The sequence below is a fragment of the Lampris incognitus genome, chromosome 1, assembly GCF_029633865.1.
Source record: "Lampris incognitus isolate fLamInc1 chromosome 1, fLamInc1.hap2, whole genome shotgun sequence".
NCBI lineage: Eukaryota > Metazoa > Chordata > Actinopteri > Lampriformes > Lampridae > Lampris > Lampris incognitus.
Window position 1 is genome coordinate 143,447,755 of NC_079211.1, and position 20,513 is coordinate 143,468,267.

Below are 20,513 nucleotides of genomic sequence, written 5' to 3' on the forward strand. Positions count from 1 at the left end.
CCTCGCCTACCCCGTCCTACGCGACGTGCGGCGGGCCGCTCACACAGAAGACTTCGCGTCTGACTAAATTCCATGTCTTTTAAACGCATATCCCCCGCGTGCCCGACCATCGCCCGTCACCCTCGGCCCGGAAGACGGGGACGAAGGAGCGGAGACGAGCACGGAGCGCTGAGCAGGGCGGGGCGCCGCGCATGCGCGCTGGGTTCTGCGCCTACGATACCGTCGCCGGTCCGGCACTGAACGATCCGCTCTGCTAAAATTCGGCACGGAGGGGGGTGGGCAGCCTTGGCGTCCTGGTCGACCCGAACGCAAGACATCTTCCTCCCGCGGCGAAGGAGTCGTCTGCGCCGGAAACGGACATCGCCCTGGGCGTCGACCGGTCCGGTACACGGAGCATCCGTTCGCGTCGCTGCTGGGCGGCTAGCTAGGGGGGGGGTGGGTTAACGGTCTCTCGCAAGTCTCGCTAGCTTACTTAAAGCGTTGGCCAGGAGCCGAGGGACGGGACAGCCGCGTCGGAGCCGTCGTCAAAATGTCGGGTTACCAGGGAAAGAAGAACATCCCGCGGATCACAGTGAGTATTCCCGCGGATAACGGTCAGATGGGCGGCTAACGAGCGGATTAGACCGCTAGCTAGCCGACGTTAAGCCGCGCCAGTCGTTCGCGGACGCCGTCGCTGCGTTGAATTCCGCCGTGGCGGCGGCCCCGGAGGGGGGGAGAGGGGGGCGAACGACGCTATAACCCCGCGGGTCCTGCAGCGATTGTCCGCCCCGCGTATTGTCGTTATCGCGGTGTGTGCACCCCCGCCCCCTCCCCTCCCCTCCCCTCCTCCCCCGCCCGCCCGGGCGCCATTAAACCTTCGGCATCGGCGTTGTTAAGCCTTCATTACGTGTAGTCCCCCCCCCCCCCTCGCCCGCTACCGGTAGATACCGTTACGGTGCCCCCTCCCTGCTCGGGCTCTTGTCCGCAGCCTGGCTCCGTTTCGACGCCCCCCCCCCCCGTGATCCCGAGCCATCTCGCTTTCCCCGAACGTGCTGCCTAAATCCTGCACACGTCCAAAAAAGAAGCCTGGGCGGCACATCGCTAAACTTGAGAGATGCTGCAGGAAGATGGGGGGGAGGGTGATGGGGGGGGGGGGTCGACCGTTTAACTCCCGTTTTCGGAATTCCTCTTGCCACACTGACGTGTGGTAGGAGAAGATGGGGATTTAAAAAGTGAAAGCAATTTTTTTAGATGTAGGTCACAGCGCCCTCCCGAATGGTAGCCTGAAGGCTGGGATCATGCATGCAGCTTTTTAATCGCAGGGCTACACGTAAATGTGTGTTGACTGTTCTCCTTCATCCGGGTCACGGTTATCCAAAGGAGTTGAATCCAGTGCACTGGATTCAACTCCTTTGGATACACGTGAATGGTTAAAAAAAAGATGTGTTAAAGGTGTGTGACGTTATAATCTTTTCATCTCAATGTAGCCCATATTTGACCCTATGGGTGTCATGATATTTTTTTTATGGCGTGACAGTCTCTACTTATTTAGCCTGTTATTTCCGTATTCGGTTTTCTGTGTTGGTATATTGGGCGTTAAATTAGTTTCTAACCTGAAGCCCCAAATCCCTCTTTTAAGCATTCAATGCGCCCAGTTCAACGGAGGAAAGAAAATGTAAGTTGTGACAATCACTGAAGAGAAGGCCAGTGTCAAACTGAAAAAGTCCTGCAATCACTCCCAAATAACCTAGGGCAAAACACAGACTAACATTTGACCTTGTCTTTGGTTATACAAGCGAATGTGTGTGCTATCGAAACCTAGACGTTGATGAGCATGAGGGAACATGCTCATCCGCTGTCTCAAGGGGGTGTGAGCGCTGCTAATTCACTTTTCACTACCAGTGGCTCGTTAACTGACTAGCTACTAAGCACTCATTACAGTACCAAAGTATAGCCTTTCAGCTGGCTGATATGGACATGAGTTATCTAGACTTACTGCCGGTAGCTCACTAATGTGCAGCCAAAGAAATAAGTATAGACAAGACAATCCCAAGGTCGACATATCTCCAGTTTAAGTTCTCTCTCACTCACCGAAAATAATGATGGATCTGTTCTACATTGTCCGTTGCTAGTTCATTCAGTTACGTTCTCTGCACACTTCCTTAGAGGCGTGTAATCTGTGCTCTAGGAAGAGGAGAGGGCGGAGTGGATGGAGTCAGGCTCCGTTTTTGTTTAGCTCCAGATTCCTTGCACATACATGGGTTTCAGTCTTACATGGATTACCTTTTCTACAGTTAATTCACTAAAACAGTTCACTGTTTCTGATAGGGATTTGCCCTGTTCAAGCTGCTGATTGTGGATCGACGGTTTTCAAGGCAGCTGTCAGATCCTGACATCACAGACAAAGCATGCCAACAGAATGACCGCCTCAGCTGCCCCTTGGCCCTCAGACAAATAGACACCAAGTCTTAGTTTGAAATGTAGCATGCATTTTCAGTTTGCAAAGCAAGAGTTGGAACAATATCCGGATTAACTCAACTTCCCTGGCCCCAATGGCAATGTCATAGCAGTGCAACCGAGGCAGTGTAGCCTAGGCCTTACCGTAACATCTTTAGGATGGCTCTCCAATGTGTTTCCTTCTCTTCACACTATATCTTTTGTAACTCGGGTCAAGCAAACTTTTAAGTATCTAATCATCGTGACTGTAAGCATGATCAACAAAACAATAGTTAAGTGCACATCCAAATATTTGAAGGGCAGGTGCTGTAATGGAATGCCTGGTGAATTAATAGTTTGCTTTTTTTTCCATTTTGTGGTTGTAGACTGCAGAGAATCAGTCCCTAGGTTCATCCATGACAAAATAGCCTACATTTACCAGTGAACTCTTTGTTGGTTCAGTTAAATTGTTCGTGACTATCGGGATACTTCGGGATATAGGGATACTTATCAATGACATTGTTATGCAAAGATACAACATTTTGAATGCATATCTGTATCACGTGTGCATTCTGAAATTGACACATACCACACCCTGTCTTTCTGCTCAATGTTGTTTTGGCCACTTGGCACACAGAAAGGAGTAAGACCACACAATCCATTTTAGGATGAAAGCCTGTTCGATCACATTTGTACAACCAAGTCTTGTAGATCTGATATTTTCCTCCAATCTGTATGTATCCACTCTGGCCATTAGTAACTAAATGTTTCTTACTGTGGAGTTTGATTGTCTTCATTAGCTCTTCCTAGTCTCTCAAGAGACCTCCAGGAAGGCTGTAGGAGAAGTAGGACAGCCTATAGTGCTTCTCTCATTCAGATGGGGCTATTTGTGTAACTTTTTTTTCCAGGTCCTCTTGCTCACTCTCTTAGACCACTGTCTATTATGTCTGAGTGGGCAACGTTGGAAAGGCCCTATCATCTTAATATCTGGCCCCCAGGAGTAAGACTGAATCTAGTAAAGGCCAACAGGGCCCATTGAGTAGACAAACATTAATGGCGCAGGAACCATATGCAGGTTCAGAACTTAAGTGGTAATATTGCTGTTTTCATAAAGGTCTTGTAGATAGTAATTACACTGATACTCTGCACACTGGGCAATTAACACAAGATGACAGGGCGTGGCAAAGAAAATGCAGTTGTGGCTGCTAATTTTTTTTTTTTTTCAATTGACCACTTCAGCTGTGGGCAATTTCCTTCTATTCTGTCATGTTCTTTTTACTTCTAAAAATTAGTAAGTCTGGAAAAAAATAGTGCAAATTGCTTTTTATTTTGAGATCTACCGTCCACTGTTATATGTGAAATGGAAAGTAAATTATGTCCCTGCCCTGGTACTCTGTTGAAAAGCAAGGGGTTACAATTTTAGATTTCTGATATGAAACGCTGTCTCTTCTAGAGTGACCGTCTCCTAATTAAAGGGGCGAAGATTGTGAATGATGATCAGTCATTCCTGGCTGACATTTACATGGAGGATGGAGTCATCAAGTAAGTTCAATTTTGAACTCTTTAGATTTAGTCCAATGGGTAAATGTGCTATATGAATTTTGAATGGCAACACATGTCACTTATGTCATCCTACTGCATCTTATGTTTTCAGCAACCAAGGTCCCCTCTCAAAAGGGTGGAAAGATATTTCTCTTGCTCTTTTTTTCATCTGTTCTCACGGTCTTTTTACCTCTCTTTCAGACAAATAGGAGAAAACCTAATTGTTCCTGGTGGAGTGAAGATCATCGAGGCCCTTGGGAAAATGGTGATGCCAGGGGGTATTGATGTGCACACCCGCTTTCAGATGCCTGACCGAGGTATGGTAGCAGCAGATGACTTCTACCAGGGCACGCGGGCTGCACTGGCTGGTGGAACAACCATGATCAGTAAGTTCCATAAAATACATTGATGGCAACAAATAGAATATTATTTCCATGCTGTGCAAATATTCACAGATAACTTGCAACATATGGTAGTCCTGCTGCCAGTGTTATGATTGACTGCAGATGTGCATGCAGTCAGCTGTATGATTTATTTGTGCGGTTGTTTAAGCACAATAGTGTTCACCTGCATGGTTTTCTTTACAGTTGACCATGTTGTACCGGAGCCTGGCGTTAGTTTGATTGCTGCTTTCAATCAGTGGAGGGAGTGGGCTGACAGCAAGTCCTGCTGTGACTATTCTCTGCATGTGGATGTCACTGAGTGGCACAAGGGCATTCAAGAAGAGATGGAGAGCCTGGTGAAAGACCATGGTATGCAACCACCCATCACTGCTCATACCAGTCTTGGAACCCGGAGGCTAAATTGTCATTAGGCTAAATTGTCTAAAGAAGATTTAGCCCTGGGGACAATGGCCCATATTTCAGGGCTTCCGGTGTAGCTGCTGGCTGTTCGCTTCCGTTTCCTATGAAAACTTCCTCTTCTGTGTGCCCATCATTGTACAGTCAGATTAACAATTTGAGATGCGAGAATGGAGTTGAGAGACGACGTCTACAACCGGATCGTTCCACAAGTAGTCGTCACAAGTTGAACGATTCTCCACACAATACACAAACATTGATACTTTCTGAAGGTGTTTTATGTCCAGACGACATTTTGGCCAATGTGTTCCAGCTCTTTAGCTCCCCACACAGACTTGTTACCAACATGCAACCAAAGCATGTTCCTGTAGAAACCACCACCTATTCATACGTGATTGGTCAATCTCTCGCTCTCTCTCGCGATTACTGTTTATACCAGCATGTAGATATAGTGTGAGTGAAGACCTGTGTCACGATGGACGTTTAGCTATAGTTAGGGTATTTTTGTGATAATTGCCTATACAAAACCAAACAATGGCAATCAAAGCCAAATGGTCTCTAGAAGGTGATTATCAACTTGATCTTTTTACCCAGAGGCAGTTGGGGTTTTTTTTTCTCACAGAGTGATCAATGGGCATCTTAACACAAAAAAAGACCAATATTTGTAGCAGCTACAAAACACAAATATATATATATATATATGTATATATATATATATATATATATATGAGTTTCCATAGCAACGTATCCTGTTTAAAAAACAGTCATTGTAGTCAGACTGAAAACCCAGGGGTTATCCCAACGTTAAGCTCACTAAGACACTAATCTTGCTGTGTGAGATAGGGCACAGATTTCCAATTTATAAACTGAAATGCACTAGGATTCAGCCCCCCCCAAAACACTTGGCCAACTCTCTGCTTTTTCTTCAGTTCTGTCAAGCACAACTGTAGACTGTTTTCATTTCTATGCCATGTTGCTGTATTTCCAACTGGAAAAAAGGATCTTATCAGAAAGTTGCTGGTTACTCCAGCCAGTTTGCTGTAATTGCGACACTAGGTTCATCTTAAGATTATGAGCATGGCCAACTAAGGTAAGTAATGCTGAAACTGAGGCTTGAAAGCTTCCTCGCAGCGCAGTTTGTATATTAATAAAGGAAATTATCTACATTTCCGAATAATTTCTGACATTTCAACTGGCAAAAAAGGATTGTGTTGCATGGACCATAAAATGATAACTAAACTATTTCAATTTGTGATTTGCATTCTTTGATTTGCTTCCCTCTTTGTTATGAGCTCTCTTCCTGTCTTTCCACTTTAGTCCCTCGCCTGTGTTCTCATAAGTTTTCTGTCTTTAGGTGTCAACTCTTTCCTGGTCTATTTGGCTTATAAGGATCTTTTCCAACTTTCTGACTCTCAGGTATGCTTCGCTAATGTGTCTGTATTACAGGGTGTCCACGTGTCCTTAAAAGCTCTTAATTTGTCTTAATTCAATTATTTAAAAAAAGGCCTTGAGCATTAAAATGTCTTAAAAAATCTGATTTGGCAAATTTTAAGCCACGTAATGTCAGCTAAAAAATGCTTGATTCGAATTCGGATGTGAATGGATCACTGATAGTGTGGAAAACCTTTGGGGGGGAAAGGGGAGGGGATGTCTTCACAGATTTGTTTGAAAATAGAAGAGACAGTGGTATTTGAATGGGGAGTCAAAGAGGCCATCTATGTGAAGAGGGAACGACCATCCCTGAACCGAGGAGAGGGGCTAAGAGTACATCTGTCGCCATCTTACGTGATTACAGCTCTTCCCCAGTCCTCTGAATAGTACATGTGGCCATTGTAAGTCTAAATATAGCAGCAAGGGGCAGTTCTGGGGTTCAGGCCAACACAGACTGTTATACGTTGAAAGTTTCAACAGCTTAGTTAAAAATATCCACTAAGTTTGGTGATATTTGGACAATCTCTCATTGATTTATGGCCAAATTTACACCAGGCCCATGCACGTGTTTGGAAATGGTGGCACCCCCTATTGAGTGATTTTGAAATAGTTTTACATATGTGGTTCAACACTGTTATGAAACATATCCTGTGAGTTTTCTAATTATTGAACAAACGATTTCGGCATTATAGTCTGATTTGTGTTATGCCACAGCCATTTTTGTAGCGCCCCTAGTGGTTGTTTGAATGAAACAGTATCTTTCAGGTACTTATGTGGTCATTTCCTGCAAGTTTTGTGATGATTGGCCCAACGGTTGTTGACTTTGGTCTATTTATGTGCTGAGCCACGCCCTTTTGAAGTACATTGGTTGATATCTTGAAAACTAAATAAGCTTTATGCAACTTTTGATAAGCTTGGTCCAATAATGATCCACAGAAAATGTGGAGCAATCGGAACTACGGTTTAGGAGATGACAAAAATGTGTTTTTCAAAAAAATTCAAACTGGCAGGAAATCTAGTCAGGCGGACTTAAGTGGTTCTTTAGGCGAAGTTGTATGGTAAGAAGAGGTGGATGTCTGTACCAAGTTTCATTTAAATTGGACTTATTGCATAGGAGTAATGACTTTTCAGAGTTGGCCTTTAATTACAGCGTGCTCGTCAAGTTGAATGGGGTCATATTTCTTGGGCAGCACTTGCACACAACTTCCAGTTAATGGGCAAAATCTCATGTCTCTAGCATTTACCATCTCAAGGGAAATTACGCAACCTTTTCTGAAGAAAAATAATAAACCAGTACAAAAACAATAGGTTTTAACCCCTAATTAATGGTCACAGCAATTTGCATATAAAAACCAATCACCGGTTTCAGTCATTATGCAACTGCACTGTATATAATTTTGGGGGTACCTGCAGTCAGCTGAGACTGACAAGTCACTTAACTGAGTGATGAAACATGTATCCCACTAAACCTTGTGTTGAGATGAACTGATTCAACTTTTCTGGTAGACAGTGGTGTTATTTTCACAAATATTATTTTCCCTCTATAGTTGAATAAACAATTATGATTTGTTTTCCCCGCTAATTTAGATTTGAGATTTTTTTTCAAAAGGTTTGGTTTGGCTGTATCTTCGGCCAGTAGATGATGGAAGCTGGTGCTCGGAGACGAATGCTGAGCAAGCCAGCATTATATAGTGGTGCTGGTTGGCGTGGTCCAAGTGAGTAGGTACATATGTACAAATTTCAGTGTGGCACGCCGCACCTGGGATTGGACCCATAAGGAAAAACTAGACAGTGTAGACGATGATCATACAACTTGACTAATAATATATAACTTTAAGTCACATGTTAGCAAAAAAGAGTCAGAGGCAAGTCAGCGGTTTAATCAAATATGAAGTAATGACTTAATTTTCATCCCATTTTCTTCACATAACCCCTTTAAATTTCATTGAAATGGCATAAAAAGGTATACCTGTAGACACCCTGCATTAGGAGACACTACATTGGCTTCTGTCTATCAGCACATCAGTTGGGGGCTGCTTAGTTGGCTTTGCAAATGGATTTCTGGCCTACATACATTCTGACCAGTATATGTCATCACCTTGTAGATGTATGAAGTATTTAGTGTCATCAGAGACCTGGGAGCCATTGCACAAGTGCATGCTGAGAATGGAGATATCATTGCTGAGGTAAATATCATTAAATTTACTCCAATCTCATCTATTATTGCTGCTTTCAGGTTTTTAAATTATATTTTTGTATGGGTTTTTAGGAGCAGCGCCGCATTCTGGAGCTTGGTATCACTGGGCCTGAGGGTCATGTGCTCAGCCGTCCAGAGGAGGTAAGACTATGGCATACATGCATTATGTGAGGTTTCATTTCCTAAACTTTTCAGCCTTAAGAGGAAAGGCTATGTCATAATTAATGCAATGTATTAATTGTTTTGGATTTGAAATTAAAATAAGAACAAATGGCTGGATTCCAGGCATGATGTAATCAGCGTGTATGGATCAGCAGTAAAGCTGTCGAGAAGCCAGCACGAGAGCCATACTAATGTTTGTTCTTACCAGTTTGTGTGTTTGCTATTCTGCAGGTGGAAGCAGAGGCAGTCAATCGTTCTGTCACTGTAGCCAATCAGACCAACTGTCCCCTCTACATCACCAAGGTGATGAGCAAGAGTGCTGCTGATGTCATTGCCCTTGCCAGGAAAAAGGGTGAGAGGGATTGCAAAATTTTGCACCTTTTCATTCTTTCTGTACAATTTCCCCTGTAATCTAACATGTTGACACTGATCTTGTCTCCTCCCGTGATAGGTGCTGTGGTTTATGGAGAGCCCATATCTGCCAGCCTGGGTACAGATGGCACCCACTACTGGAGCAAGAACTGGGCCAAGGCTGCAGCATATATCACCTCTCCACCACTGAGTCCTGACCCCACCACCCCTGACTATCTCAACTCTCTTCTCTCCTGGTATGTGCTCTATTCCTTGGCCTAGCTAGGGCACAGTTAATGCATTGCTGATGTGAGCTACATTCTTTTCCATCCACTTCTGTTCCCTGCCCTTTTTTGTGCAGCAACACTGTGCATTGAATGTTTTTAACAGGAAAAGACTGAATTAATTGCAGCAAACTACATGCAATGAGTGAATAAAAAAAAAGAAGTAATTACGCTTGTTATGACCAGAGATGATGCTTCAAAAATATATTAAACATGTCATATAATTTTTCTTGTTTTGTCTTTAGTGGGGATCTGCAGGTTACCGGCAGTGCTCACTGTACTTTCAACACCTCTCAGCGTGCAGTTGGCAAAGACAACTTCACCCTAATCCCAGAGGGCACCAATGGTACTGAAGAAAGGATGTCCCTTATCTGGGACAAATGTGTGGTGAGGAAAACTAAACAAATTCACTTTTAAAGCAAGCCTATTTGTGCAAGCTGCTGAACATGAGATTCCCAAGGAAAAGCAATAATTTTCTACCTATATATATATATATATATATATATATATATATATATATGTTCTTTTAGTGCACAAACCCTTGTTTTCTTTCCCACAAGGTGACTGGAAAGATGGATGAGAACCAGTTCGTGGCAGTGGCAAGCACCAATGCAGCCAAGATCTTTAACCTGTACCCCCGTAAGGGTCGTATTGCTGTGGGCTCCGATGCTGACCTTGTGCTGTGGGACCCAGATCTCACCAAAATCATTTCAGCTAAGAGCCACAACCTGGTGAGATACTTAAAAAAATGCCTGCTTCTGAAGATATTGGTTATTTAAAACATTTGAAGGCCTATGTAAAGGGAATCAGTGATGCATTCAAGGGCATATGTGGCATGTAACAGCCAGGTCCTTCAATCTACATTCACCGGGTAGACAGCAGCACTCCCTATAATGTTTATTTTGTTGTGAAATACAGACAATTTAAGACAACAGCCCAGTCAGATTTGGTGCAGACCAGGTGACATTTTTCATTTTAGTGTGATTTTTGAGATCTGATTTCAAAGATGTGATTTTGTAAGATCACATCAGCACATGTTCCAGCATATGTATTTGAAGGAGCATTCTTGCTACTTTGAGTTAAAAGGTGACATAGAACTCTGTTCATAATGAGAGTCCAACCATTTCCATGTCTGGTCTCAGAGATCCAATGGCAGTGCGGGGAAAATGTTTTGTCTGGCGCCCAGATCTTACACCTAGTGTGTTTTGATGATGGTTGACATTAAAATTACAATCATCTGTAACCAACCACATGGCCGTCCTCCATGTGGTTAGGCAGACTGCTGAGAGGGAAGTCGGTAAAGCTGAGCTCAGTCTCCGCTGTGATAGCCTCCTTGTCATTAAGACTTTTTTTAGAGATGTATTTTTACATTTTAAAAATGAATGTTTAAAAATAAAAAAGTTAAGTTGGGATTCCATTAATCAATCTAGCTAATGGAGAAAATCTTCTCCTCCCCTGCCTTTAGCATAATGTTGACTCGTTGTACTGATGCTTATAACATGACAGTGTCTCTATATTAATACCTGTATTGGAGTTGGTAATTGCCAAGTTTTAAAACTTATGGGGATCCAGAAAATACACATCCTCCCATACCTGTTGATTAAGATCAGCTACACACACGCACACATTTGATTTTTGTCCCTCACTTATGACAGGTCCCTTGATCATCATTAGATAATGATCCTTCTCAGAGGAAATAAACGCGACAAACTGTTAATTAGCTATAAAGGTCAGGGTGTCTCCCTGCAGTAAATGTCCATATACAGTAACAATGAATGGGGACAACTGGAACAGGCTTTATTCATTTATCATTCGTTATCCATATCAGAATACTCTGCTATTCCATTGCCTAACCAACACGGGGATCTCCGGTTCGAATCCCCGTGTTACCTCCGGCTTGGTCGGGCGTCCCTACAGACACAATTGTCCGTGTCTGTGGGTGGGAAGCCGGATGTGGGTATGTGTCCTGGTCGCTGCACTAGCGCCTCCTCTGGTTGGTCAGGGCGCCTGTTCGGGAGGAGGGGGGCACTGGGAGGAATAGCGTGATCCTCCCACACGCTACGTCTCCCTGGCGAAACTCCTCACTGTCAGGTGAAAAGAAGTGGCTGGCGACTCCACATGTATCGGAGGAGGCATGTGGTAGTCTGCAGCCCTCCCTAGATTGGCAGACGGGGTGGAGCAGCGACCGAGACGGCTAAGAAGAGTGAGGAAATTGGCCAAGTACAATTGGGGAGAAAAGGGGGGGGGTACTCGATTTAAAATGTTTATCATTCGGATAGGGAACCACAAATTTTAAATCACCAAAAGACAGCAAAGGATATTCCTCCTGGGTTAAAGGAGCTGTGAAAACTTTGTCAGACTGTTTGCTTTCTTACCTGGACTTGTATTTAACACCCTGTTCAACACAACCTCTCTTTGCCCAGGCTGTGGAGTATAACATCTTTGAGGGCATCGAGGTTCGCGGAGGTCCTCTGGTGGTGATCAGCCAGGGCAAGATTGTGCTGGAGGACGGAAACCTGCACACCACTGAGGGCTGTGGACGCTACATCAGTCGCAAGCCCTTCCCAGACTATGTGTATAAGAGGATAAAGGCCCGCAGTAAGGTGAATCCACCATATATTTTTTTTAACTGTCCGTTTTTATCATGAGTAACCAGGAATGCCTCCAGATGATGGTTGATTGATAACAACCCAGCTCAGCAGATGTTGGCTGTCATAGTTATGGAGATCGGCAGGTGAATTTGTCTGTATCCCCCAGTTGACAGAGTTACGGGGAGTTCCAAGGGGCCAATATGATGGGCCGGTGTGTGAGGTGACTGTGACCCCTAAGGTGATGTCCACAGTCTCATCAGTGAAGACCTCCCCCATCAAGCAGCAGGAGCAACAGCAGCATGCTTCCCAGCCAGTGCGCAATCTCCACCAGTCTGGATTTAGTCTGTCTGGTAAGTGCAAGCACCCATTTCGGTACTCGGGAGTTGTCCTTTTGTCTGGGTTGTCCAGCACTTTGACGAACATACTAATTATAAGGTAACATGCTCAAGATGTTAGAAGGCCTGTCATTTTCCACCTTGTAACGCTATGTGTTTCTTTATTCGTAGGTGCTCAGATTGACGACAATGTTCCTCGCCGTACCACCCAGCGCATCGTCGCCCCTCCGGGTGGGAAAGCCAACATTACCAGCCTTGGCTAAGTGTTCCTTTTTACTGAGCCAGGGTGCAGGGCAAAATGGGACCAGAAGCCAGTTTCAACACTATTACATCTTACTATCCGATCCTTTACGACAGCTTCTATTGCTCCGACTCCCTGCGCCCCACCCCGCAACACTATCTGTTCTGATGCAGAAATTGCTTTGTCACCTCATGCAACAACAAAAGCACTATTCCATTATTTTACTCTTCCTTTCTGCCATATTCCATTTCCATTTTCAAGGAAGAGTCAAGTGAATTGAGACAGCTGTTTTATAGTTGTTTAACGTCCTTATCAATTTGACTGTTGATGAAATTGTGTTGTTTACATTTGTTTACATTTGAAGTAGTGTACAGCTTGTTCTGTCAGTTTGGCCTTCTTTGTCAAAAACAAATCAAGACACAAGTCCAAGAAGTTATGAATCATAGGAGCAGGCGTTTTTTATGATTTTTTGCTTTTTGTTGTTTTTAATTTCAAGGGCATTGGATGGGATATGCTTGTGGTGATAAATTGCAATTTTCAATTGAAAGTACTGTGATTTTTTTCTTTTCTTTTGGGCTGTAGAATTTTGCTGCTGGGATTCAGTCAGTTTGCAGTATCTGACTTGTGTTAGTCTTACAGTATGATTTGTTTATGCTACCATACGTTAGACTGAGCAATTCACTTCAATCTTCCTTTTCTCTCATAGTTGCACTTTTTTTCCTTTTTTTTTTCTTTTTTTGTTTAAACTTTGTGATGTTACATTTTCTATCATTGGGGAAAAAGAATAACATTTAGCCTCATTATAACACTAGCTCTGAGATATGAAGTTAGAATGCACTGACAGCACTGAAAGGGACTGAAAAGGTAAACCATTCAACTCCGCCCTTGTAATATAGGGAATTTCCATGACAAAAGATGGCACTTTTTTTTTTAAACATTAACCTTTTACTTCATTTGATTTCCTTTTTTCTACTGTAGTTTGATAGACAAGCTTCCAATAATCGCACTGCTGTTTATTGATTATAATACACATATTATGGAGCTGGAACGGAGTTTGCCAAAAACATCTCTGCACCTGGTGCTATACGACCGTTGCTGTGTACTTGCAGATGGTGATATATTTTCTCCTATCTCCACTTCAGCACAGCAATTGTAAAGCTTTGTAAAAAAAAAAATGAAGAAAAAAAAAACCACACACACACAACATAGCAGGGACAGGGCACCACCCCTCACCCCACCCCCACTTTCATCAGAATTGGTCTTGTTATGCACCGATAACAATCCAAGATGGTGACCGCGTATTGGAGGCCATTTTGTTTTGGATGTGTCCGTATTGGTATGTTTAGACTATTCGTTATGCACAACTATTTTGCCTGCCTATTCTATAAGATATTGATAGCACACTGCAGCCCATGCATCTATGAAGGTTCTTTAAAGACGTGTAACCTGATGAAAAGTGCTTCTCTATGTATATGAACTCCATCACGGTGTGCTGATGATGTGTCCGTTGTTCCCAGTCATATATGGTCCTTAGACTAGCGCCTCCTTTTTAAGTCCTGTTAGTGTTGTGGAAGAAACGCGGATCTTAAATTCTCCGCCCTGCGCCCCTCCTATCGATCTTAACGTTGTTCACACCAGTTTTATCAAGCGTCCGTGGCAAATGTGTTCCAACCCGCATCCGGTCGTCAGTGACGCAGCACGGTGGCCAGTGTTTGCCTGCTCTTGTAAATCGTTGGGATTATTTCGCCATCGCCCCTTCCGAGCATTGGTTTGTATGCCACGTTTTAATGTGACGTGAATTGCAGTTAGGGAGGTTTTCTTGATGATGATCTTTGAGTTGTGATGTTGAGCACCGTTGTTAACCCTCTACCGACTAATGTTATACTCCTTACGATGTATGTTTTGTAGGCTGCCAGGATTTGGGAGAAGTCAGAGGTCCTGACGGCATTAAATCCTATCAGTGTTAACCCCAGTGGATTAAAACAATAAAAATTAATCAAGTTGTCGGAGTCATTTTCACACATGTATCAGTATCAGTTACGAGTGTGTGCGTGCGTGTCTTGTGTCGTCTATGTTGATTAGAGCCATCCGTCCATTAGCCGAACCGCTTATCCTGCTCTCAGGGTCGCAGGGATGCTGGAGCCTATCCCAGCAGTCACTGGGCGGCAGGCCATCACACAGGCCCCACACACACACACACACACACACACACACACACCTACCTAGGGGCAATTTAGTATGGCCGAGTCGCCTGACCTGCATGTCTTTGGACTGTGGGAGGAAACCGGAGCACCCGGAGGAAACCCACACAGACACGGGGGAGAACATGCAAACTCCACACAGAGGACGACCCGGGACGACCCCCTCCCCCCCTCAAGGTTGGACTACCCCGGGGCTCGAACCCAGAACCTTCTTGATTAGATGTGTAATCGAAATGTGAAAGTAGCGCTGCGCTGATGTCATGAAAAGCAAGTCTAAAGTGGGGGGGGGGGGCACCACAGAGACTACCGGACACTAGGTGGCGATGTCTACAGAACGCTCTCATTCGCTAGGTGGCGATATTGCGGCGTTTCAATCTGTCGGCGCGCGCGCTGGTTCACAGGCACGCGCACACGCGCTACATAGTGTGTGCGGTTCTCCCGCGGGCACGAACCGAGCCCACCTCTGACATCACAGCGAACACGCGCGTCAACAAAAGTTTGGCGATGAGTTGGAGGGATGCCCCGTGGCCGCTTGACAGTCGTCCAATTAGAGCTTAGCACCGGGGGCAATCTGATTAAACTGGGGGGGGAGGGGGAGGGGGAGGGCGTCGTGACAACGTCTTCGCCCTCGGATGAGGGCTTTAAAAAAAAAAGAAGAAAAGCCTCCTGCGCCCTGTCGGGACGGGCATGATGACTCATTAGTGTCCGCTAGGCGTGCGGTCTTTTAAAAGAAGACAGCCACGAGCCACTATCTTCACCGCAGCTCCCCTCATTAAATACCTTTCCCGTCGTGTCTGACAGCGGCCGGGGCTGATCCGGCTCTCGTCGTCGTGACGTCATCGTGCACATCAACGCGGCACTGGATCAGCCCGGGCTCATCCCCGCTGGTCCGGGAGCTGGTTAACCGTCACAGCGTCGGTTCCGCCCAGAACGATAACGAGCGCGCGTTGGGGGGGGGGGGGAGACTTCGCCCCGGCGCCTCTCCGCATTTTAGCAGCCGCCCACGAGGGGTCTTCTTCTTCTTCTTCTTCTGCCGCTATTCTAATTTAAATCGGGATCTCTACTGTCCCGGACTAATTGGGAGAGATCCCTTACGTGGTGGTTTAAAGGGGATAGATTTAAGCAAAGCAAAGCGCGCGCGCGCACGCGCACACAGACGCAGGTCTTCCATTGGCAGAGGTCTTTGTATCACTTTCTATCTTTAGCCGCGGAGGTGGGGGTTTGGGGAGGGGAGGGGGGGGTTAGGTCATCGGTACCATCTGTACTTCGATGACTAGGGACGGCGGGCCTCCTCCTAATGGTGTCTGCGCGGAGATGGTGTGGAGGTTCACAGACGTGCCAGTCAATGACAATAGGGACGGACACCGTTCTGGCAGTGTTCTTGCACCCCCCCCTCCCCCCTCCCCCCAACGCAGAAATCTGTCGATTCCACTTTTGGGTTTTGACAGGCGGAACTTTATAATGGGAGGCGAGGTTGGCTTTTAAAGATCCTGGCCTCATATACTCCCTTTCAGGCTCAGAAAGAAAGCACATCATGGCACCGGCCTTGGGGAAAACCAATCAATTCTGTCTGCAGAACTTGTCCTCTTGTCCTTCCATCATTCATCGTGAATAGATGACACTTTTCGTGCTTCTGAGATAAGCATCCGGATGTGGGCCACTTCAGGCAATGACGCGGCACTGACGGCCTTCTTCTGGCCCTGACATAATGGATGTGAACCTGAAGTGACCCACATGTATAACAGCAAATATGGCCCAAATGTGCCAAACCAAATGTGGGCCTTTTTTGGTAAAGACGCGGTGCTCTCAGCAACATGTGATCTGGATGTGACCCTGAAGTGGCCCGTGTGGTAAATGGTGAATATGGCCCAAATATCCCAAAACAAATACGGGCCACCTTTGGCAAATATGTGGCACATGCAGCATTGCTATGGCTTGGTTCTGGCCCAGATCTGGCAAACAGGAGCGGACCGCCCAAGTGCCACCATTCCACGCGGTATGTGGGCCGGATGAAGTGTCGGGTGTGGGACGGGTCCGGGCCACCGCAGCTTTGCTATCTGGGAGTAAGCATCTGTTGTGATGTTTTTCATCAGCGCAGTCGGGGTTTGCGCAACGTTTGTTAACTTATTGTACATTACTTGTTTTTTTTTTACTGTTCTTCTATGTTCATTATTGTAGTGCGTGTTGCTGTAACAAACAATTTCCATTCATGGTTGAATGAAATTCAGTTTGATAAATATAACGATTGCTAAATAACGGCTTCACAAAAGACACATTTCTTTCTGCATTTTCATGTGAGAACTAAAAATGTCAGGAACGGGGATTTCTGTCCCGGAGAATCCACGTCTGAGACTCAGTGTGGCAGAATTTAGTGTCTCTAAATCTGGAGTTGTTTTCAGAGACACGAGGGGCAGTCAGGGTGGCGGTCAGAAACTGTGGTTACTTGAAATATACTTAAAGTACCCCCTCCACGCAAAAAATGTTCTCCTAATTATGTTTGTCCCCTGAAATGTCTGGCCTGGACTGTACTGACTTGTCTCTGTGTGACGTCGACACTAGAGCCGTGTTTTCGCTTTCCTCTACTGGAGGAGGAACTGTCTGACCACTTCCCTGAAATCCAAGATTCAAACGTACCCCGGGTAAACTAGACTTGGTACGTCACAAATCCGAAAGCCAATCACTGTCTAATATGCAAATGAAGGGCGGGCAAAGAAACCTGAAACCTCCTGCGCAGAGCGGACTTGTCAGTACAGAGAGCGAGTTTGAATTAGCACAGTGAAAGTTTTGTTTTGCCCCCCCCCCCCCGAAGTGTCCCGGTCGCTGCTCCCGCCCCCCTCTGCCGATCCGGGGAGGGCCGCAGACTACCACATGCCTCCTCCGATACACGTGGAGTCGCCAGCCGCCTCTTTTCACCGGACAGTGAGGAGTGGGGCCAGGGGGACGTAGCGTGTGGGAGGATCACGCTGTTCCCCTCAGTTCCCCCTCCCCCCCGAACAGGCGTCACGACTGACCAGAGGAGGCGCTAGTGCAGCAACCACGACACATAGTACCTACATCCGGCTTGGTAACGCAGGGATTTGGTAGAGGCTAGTTCCCGTCGATGCAGAGAACGGAGATGGAGTAGAGAACGGTCAACTGAGCATGCGCGAAATGCCTCTACCATGCCTCCACACGCCCCGCGTAGCATCCGGGCGCTAGGATTCTAGGAAGACCCGCCCCTACTCTGCGTCCGATTAGCTAACTTTAACCCTAACCCCGCCCTAACCCTAACCTACCCAAACAACGGAGGCATCGAGTACTTGCGCATGCTCAGTTGACCGTTCTCTGCATCGTCTTGACAGCAAACATGGTAGGTAGAGGAAAGCTCTCTGCGTGTAGCAGGTTTTCTTTGTGCCGTGTAAATAGTGTAACCGAGCTATTTTCTCGCCCGGTGCGGGATTCGATACGGGGTGTACTGCGCCACAAGGCGACATCGCTAACCGCTCGGCTAAAGGGTCAGACCCGTTAGCTAGGGGCTAACGTGTCTTATTAGTAGTTTACAGTCGTCACCCTCTCCCGGAAGCGCGCCTTCGCGCTTTGTTATTCCCGCGCTCCGAAGAGACTTCTGAGGATCTGCATACTTCCGGATCCCACCGCTGCCACCAATGTAACCGGTAGTAGCATCGGCTACTACGTTAGCCTCTTACTAGCTCCCGCTAGTTGTTTGGTAAAACTGTAAACTACTGTAACCGGTTATTTTCTTGCTCGGTGCGGGATTCGATACGAGGTGTACTGCGCCACAAGGCGACATCGCTAACCGCTCGGCTAAAGGGTCAGACCCGTTAGCTAGGGGGCTAACGTGTGTTATCAGTAGTTTACAATAGCATCCCGAACCAGCTCTAGCGGGTCCTCCCTGCTCGCCGCCAAGGGAGTCCGTTGTCGTGCACTCTGCGGCGGCAGGTTCCCTCCGCCGAAGCTTTCCGGTCTTGGTCCCAAACACAACTCCTGGAGCCATAAACCCGAGTGCGGCTGCGGCTGCGGCTGCGGGTCACCCCGGCAGACCTGGCCGGCTAGCAAGGTAAACAGCAGAGTTGTAAAAACCGGGTCCAGAAAGCAAATATCCGCCCCTTGTGTTTGCTCCAGCCGTGTTACTAAACCAGCTGATGTCATTAGCTAGTTCCCCCCCCCCCCCTACCTGGCTGAGGACTGGCGTTGGCTAGAATCTGCTGGTGCAGTGCACGAGTGGAGCAAATACGTAGTTTGGACTTTCTGGACCTGGTTTTTACAACTCCGGTAAACAGATATAACACGCAATATGAAAACCTCAGGCAGACGGAAGAGCTCTCTCTGCAGACGCTGCTCAGACCTCTGGTGCATCGTCACATGACAACAGCGTGAACACGCTGCAGCCCTGCAGCGGCCATTATGGCATGTTTCACCACCACCCCTGCTGCGTCACCACGGCCTGCTGCTACAAGCTAACAAACAACATAAACTAATAAGAGATGCTAACTACACTTACCGTTCTGATACCTCTGCTAGTTGCCGGCTGCGGTGCACAACAGAGCGGGTCTGTTGTGCAGGTCTGTTTGCTCTAATGCGAGCCACCTCCATGCGCGCCGCTCGTTCACCGGGCACCGTGGAGCGAGCGGCGGTGGTGGGCGGGGCCAGAGGCCTGTGATATTTGCATATTCAATAGATCCTGAATTTCCCAATGAGGGAGAAAGCGTAGACGTGCGTACGGTCTCTTTTCAGTTTTTTAGTTTTTTTTTTTTACATTGTGGGGAAAACCTTGTTAAACAATATCGTTAATCATCTCCGAGTATTTTTAAACTTTGAAAAGTGTCTGGAGGGGTACTATGAAGAAGTATATTAATGCAGCCATCTGGCACTGCTGCAAGGTAAGTGAAACTGAGGAAATGTTGACTCCCCTGCCAAGAATATCGCACACCTTTTAATATAATGTGGTGCGGAAGAATGCAGAATGCACGGAATATAGTCTGCCTTCAGCAACAGGGTTAATCCACATATGAACACACTAGAAGAATGACAGCCATTTTATTTGGTATAGTATATCCATCCATTATCCGAACCGCCATCACAAGGCCGATATATATATATATATATATATATATATACACACACACACACACACATACACACACACACACACATATATATATATATATATATATATATATATATATATATATATATATATATATTATTCAATACCATGGCTATCCTTCCATAAGAAGGATCAAGTCAGGTTTGAGTTTTGCTGACAGAAAAGATTATAAGATTATTCTCGCTTTTATCTCAACACACCTGGACCACATCTGTAACTCTACATGCATATGTTATCATGTCTTAATCCCAAAAACCTTAGGCAGACTTCAAGTTGTGCAACAAAAAAAAACTACCGGGCTTTTAACCAGATTGAAGAGGTGGTATTATATCACCCGGTATTATATCATGCCTACACCGGCTTCCTGTTTGTGTCAGAGGAAAAATTTTAAGATTTTTATTGATTATGTTTGAAGTGCTGCGTGGACTTGCTCCAAGTGAACCTCTGACCCCAAGCGAGCAAAACTGCAGGCTGAAATCCTCAGGCAGCAACCCACCAGCCCTCCCTCGGTCCAGGTTGAAATGTAAAGGTGGGCGGTCCTCTGCCCTCTGGGCCCCTGGGATCTGGGAGGCTCTGCCTGAGGGGATCACGCTGAGCCCATTCAGCGGTGCCCTTTGAACCGCTCCGAAATGTATCTTTATCCTAAAGCTTCCATGAACTCTTTGTTACTGTTGTCTTACTGGTTTCATTTGTTTTACTGCCTTTTGTTTCATGTTATGACTTTTCCAATTTATATGGTTTTATTTTCTCTGTTTTTTTGTTGTTGTTGTTGATTGATTTGAATGAAGCATTTTGAGAACTGCTTAATGAAACGTGCAGTATAAATACTTCTATATATGTACATACACAATGTCTG

General features: G+C 45.8%; 1 protein-coding gene across 1 annotated transcript; it reads left to right on the top strand.

Moving 5' to 3' along the window:
* Positions 1–438: 438 nt before the first annotated feature.
* On the top strand, positions 439–14,353 carry dpysl2a (dihydropyrimidinase like 2a). Its single transcript, XM_056295434.1, has 14 exons — positions 439–571; positions 3,869–3,957; positions 4,159–4,343; positions 4,545–4,709; positions 6,112–6,173; positions 8,294–8,374; positions 8,458–8,526; positions 8,779–8,899; positions 8,999–9,155; positions 9,428–9,569; positions 9,743–9,913; positions 11,606–11,785; positions 11,940–12,123; positions 12,280–14,353. The coding sequence occupies exons 1-14, from the start codon at positions 530–532 to the stop codon at positions 12,369–12,371; spliced, it is 1,740 nt and encodes a 579-aa protein (XP_056151409.1). The 5' UTR covers positions 439–529; the 3' UTR covers positions 12,372–14,353.
* Positions 14,354–20,513: the final 6,160 nt, after the last annotated feature.

What these genes read in the sequence shown, in the direction of transcription:
- dpysl2a (XM_056295434.1), top strand. Translation starts at nt 530, where the DNA reads ATGTCGGGTTACCAGGGAAAGAAGAACATCCCGCGGATCACA. An exon ending in TGCTCAGCCGTCCAGAGGAG is followed by an intron (nt 8,527 to 8,778) that starts GTAAGACTATGG and finishes GCTATTCTGCAG; the next exon opens with GTGGAAGCAGAGGCAGTCAA. An exon ending in TTATCTGGGACAAATGTGTG is followed by an intron (nt 9,570 to 9,742) that starts GTGAGGAAAACT and finishes CTTTCCCACAAG; the next exon opens with GTGACTGGAAAGATGGATGA.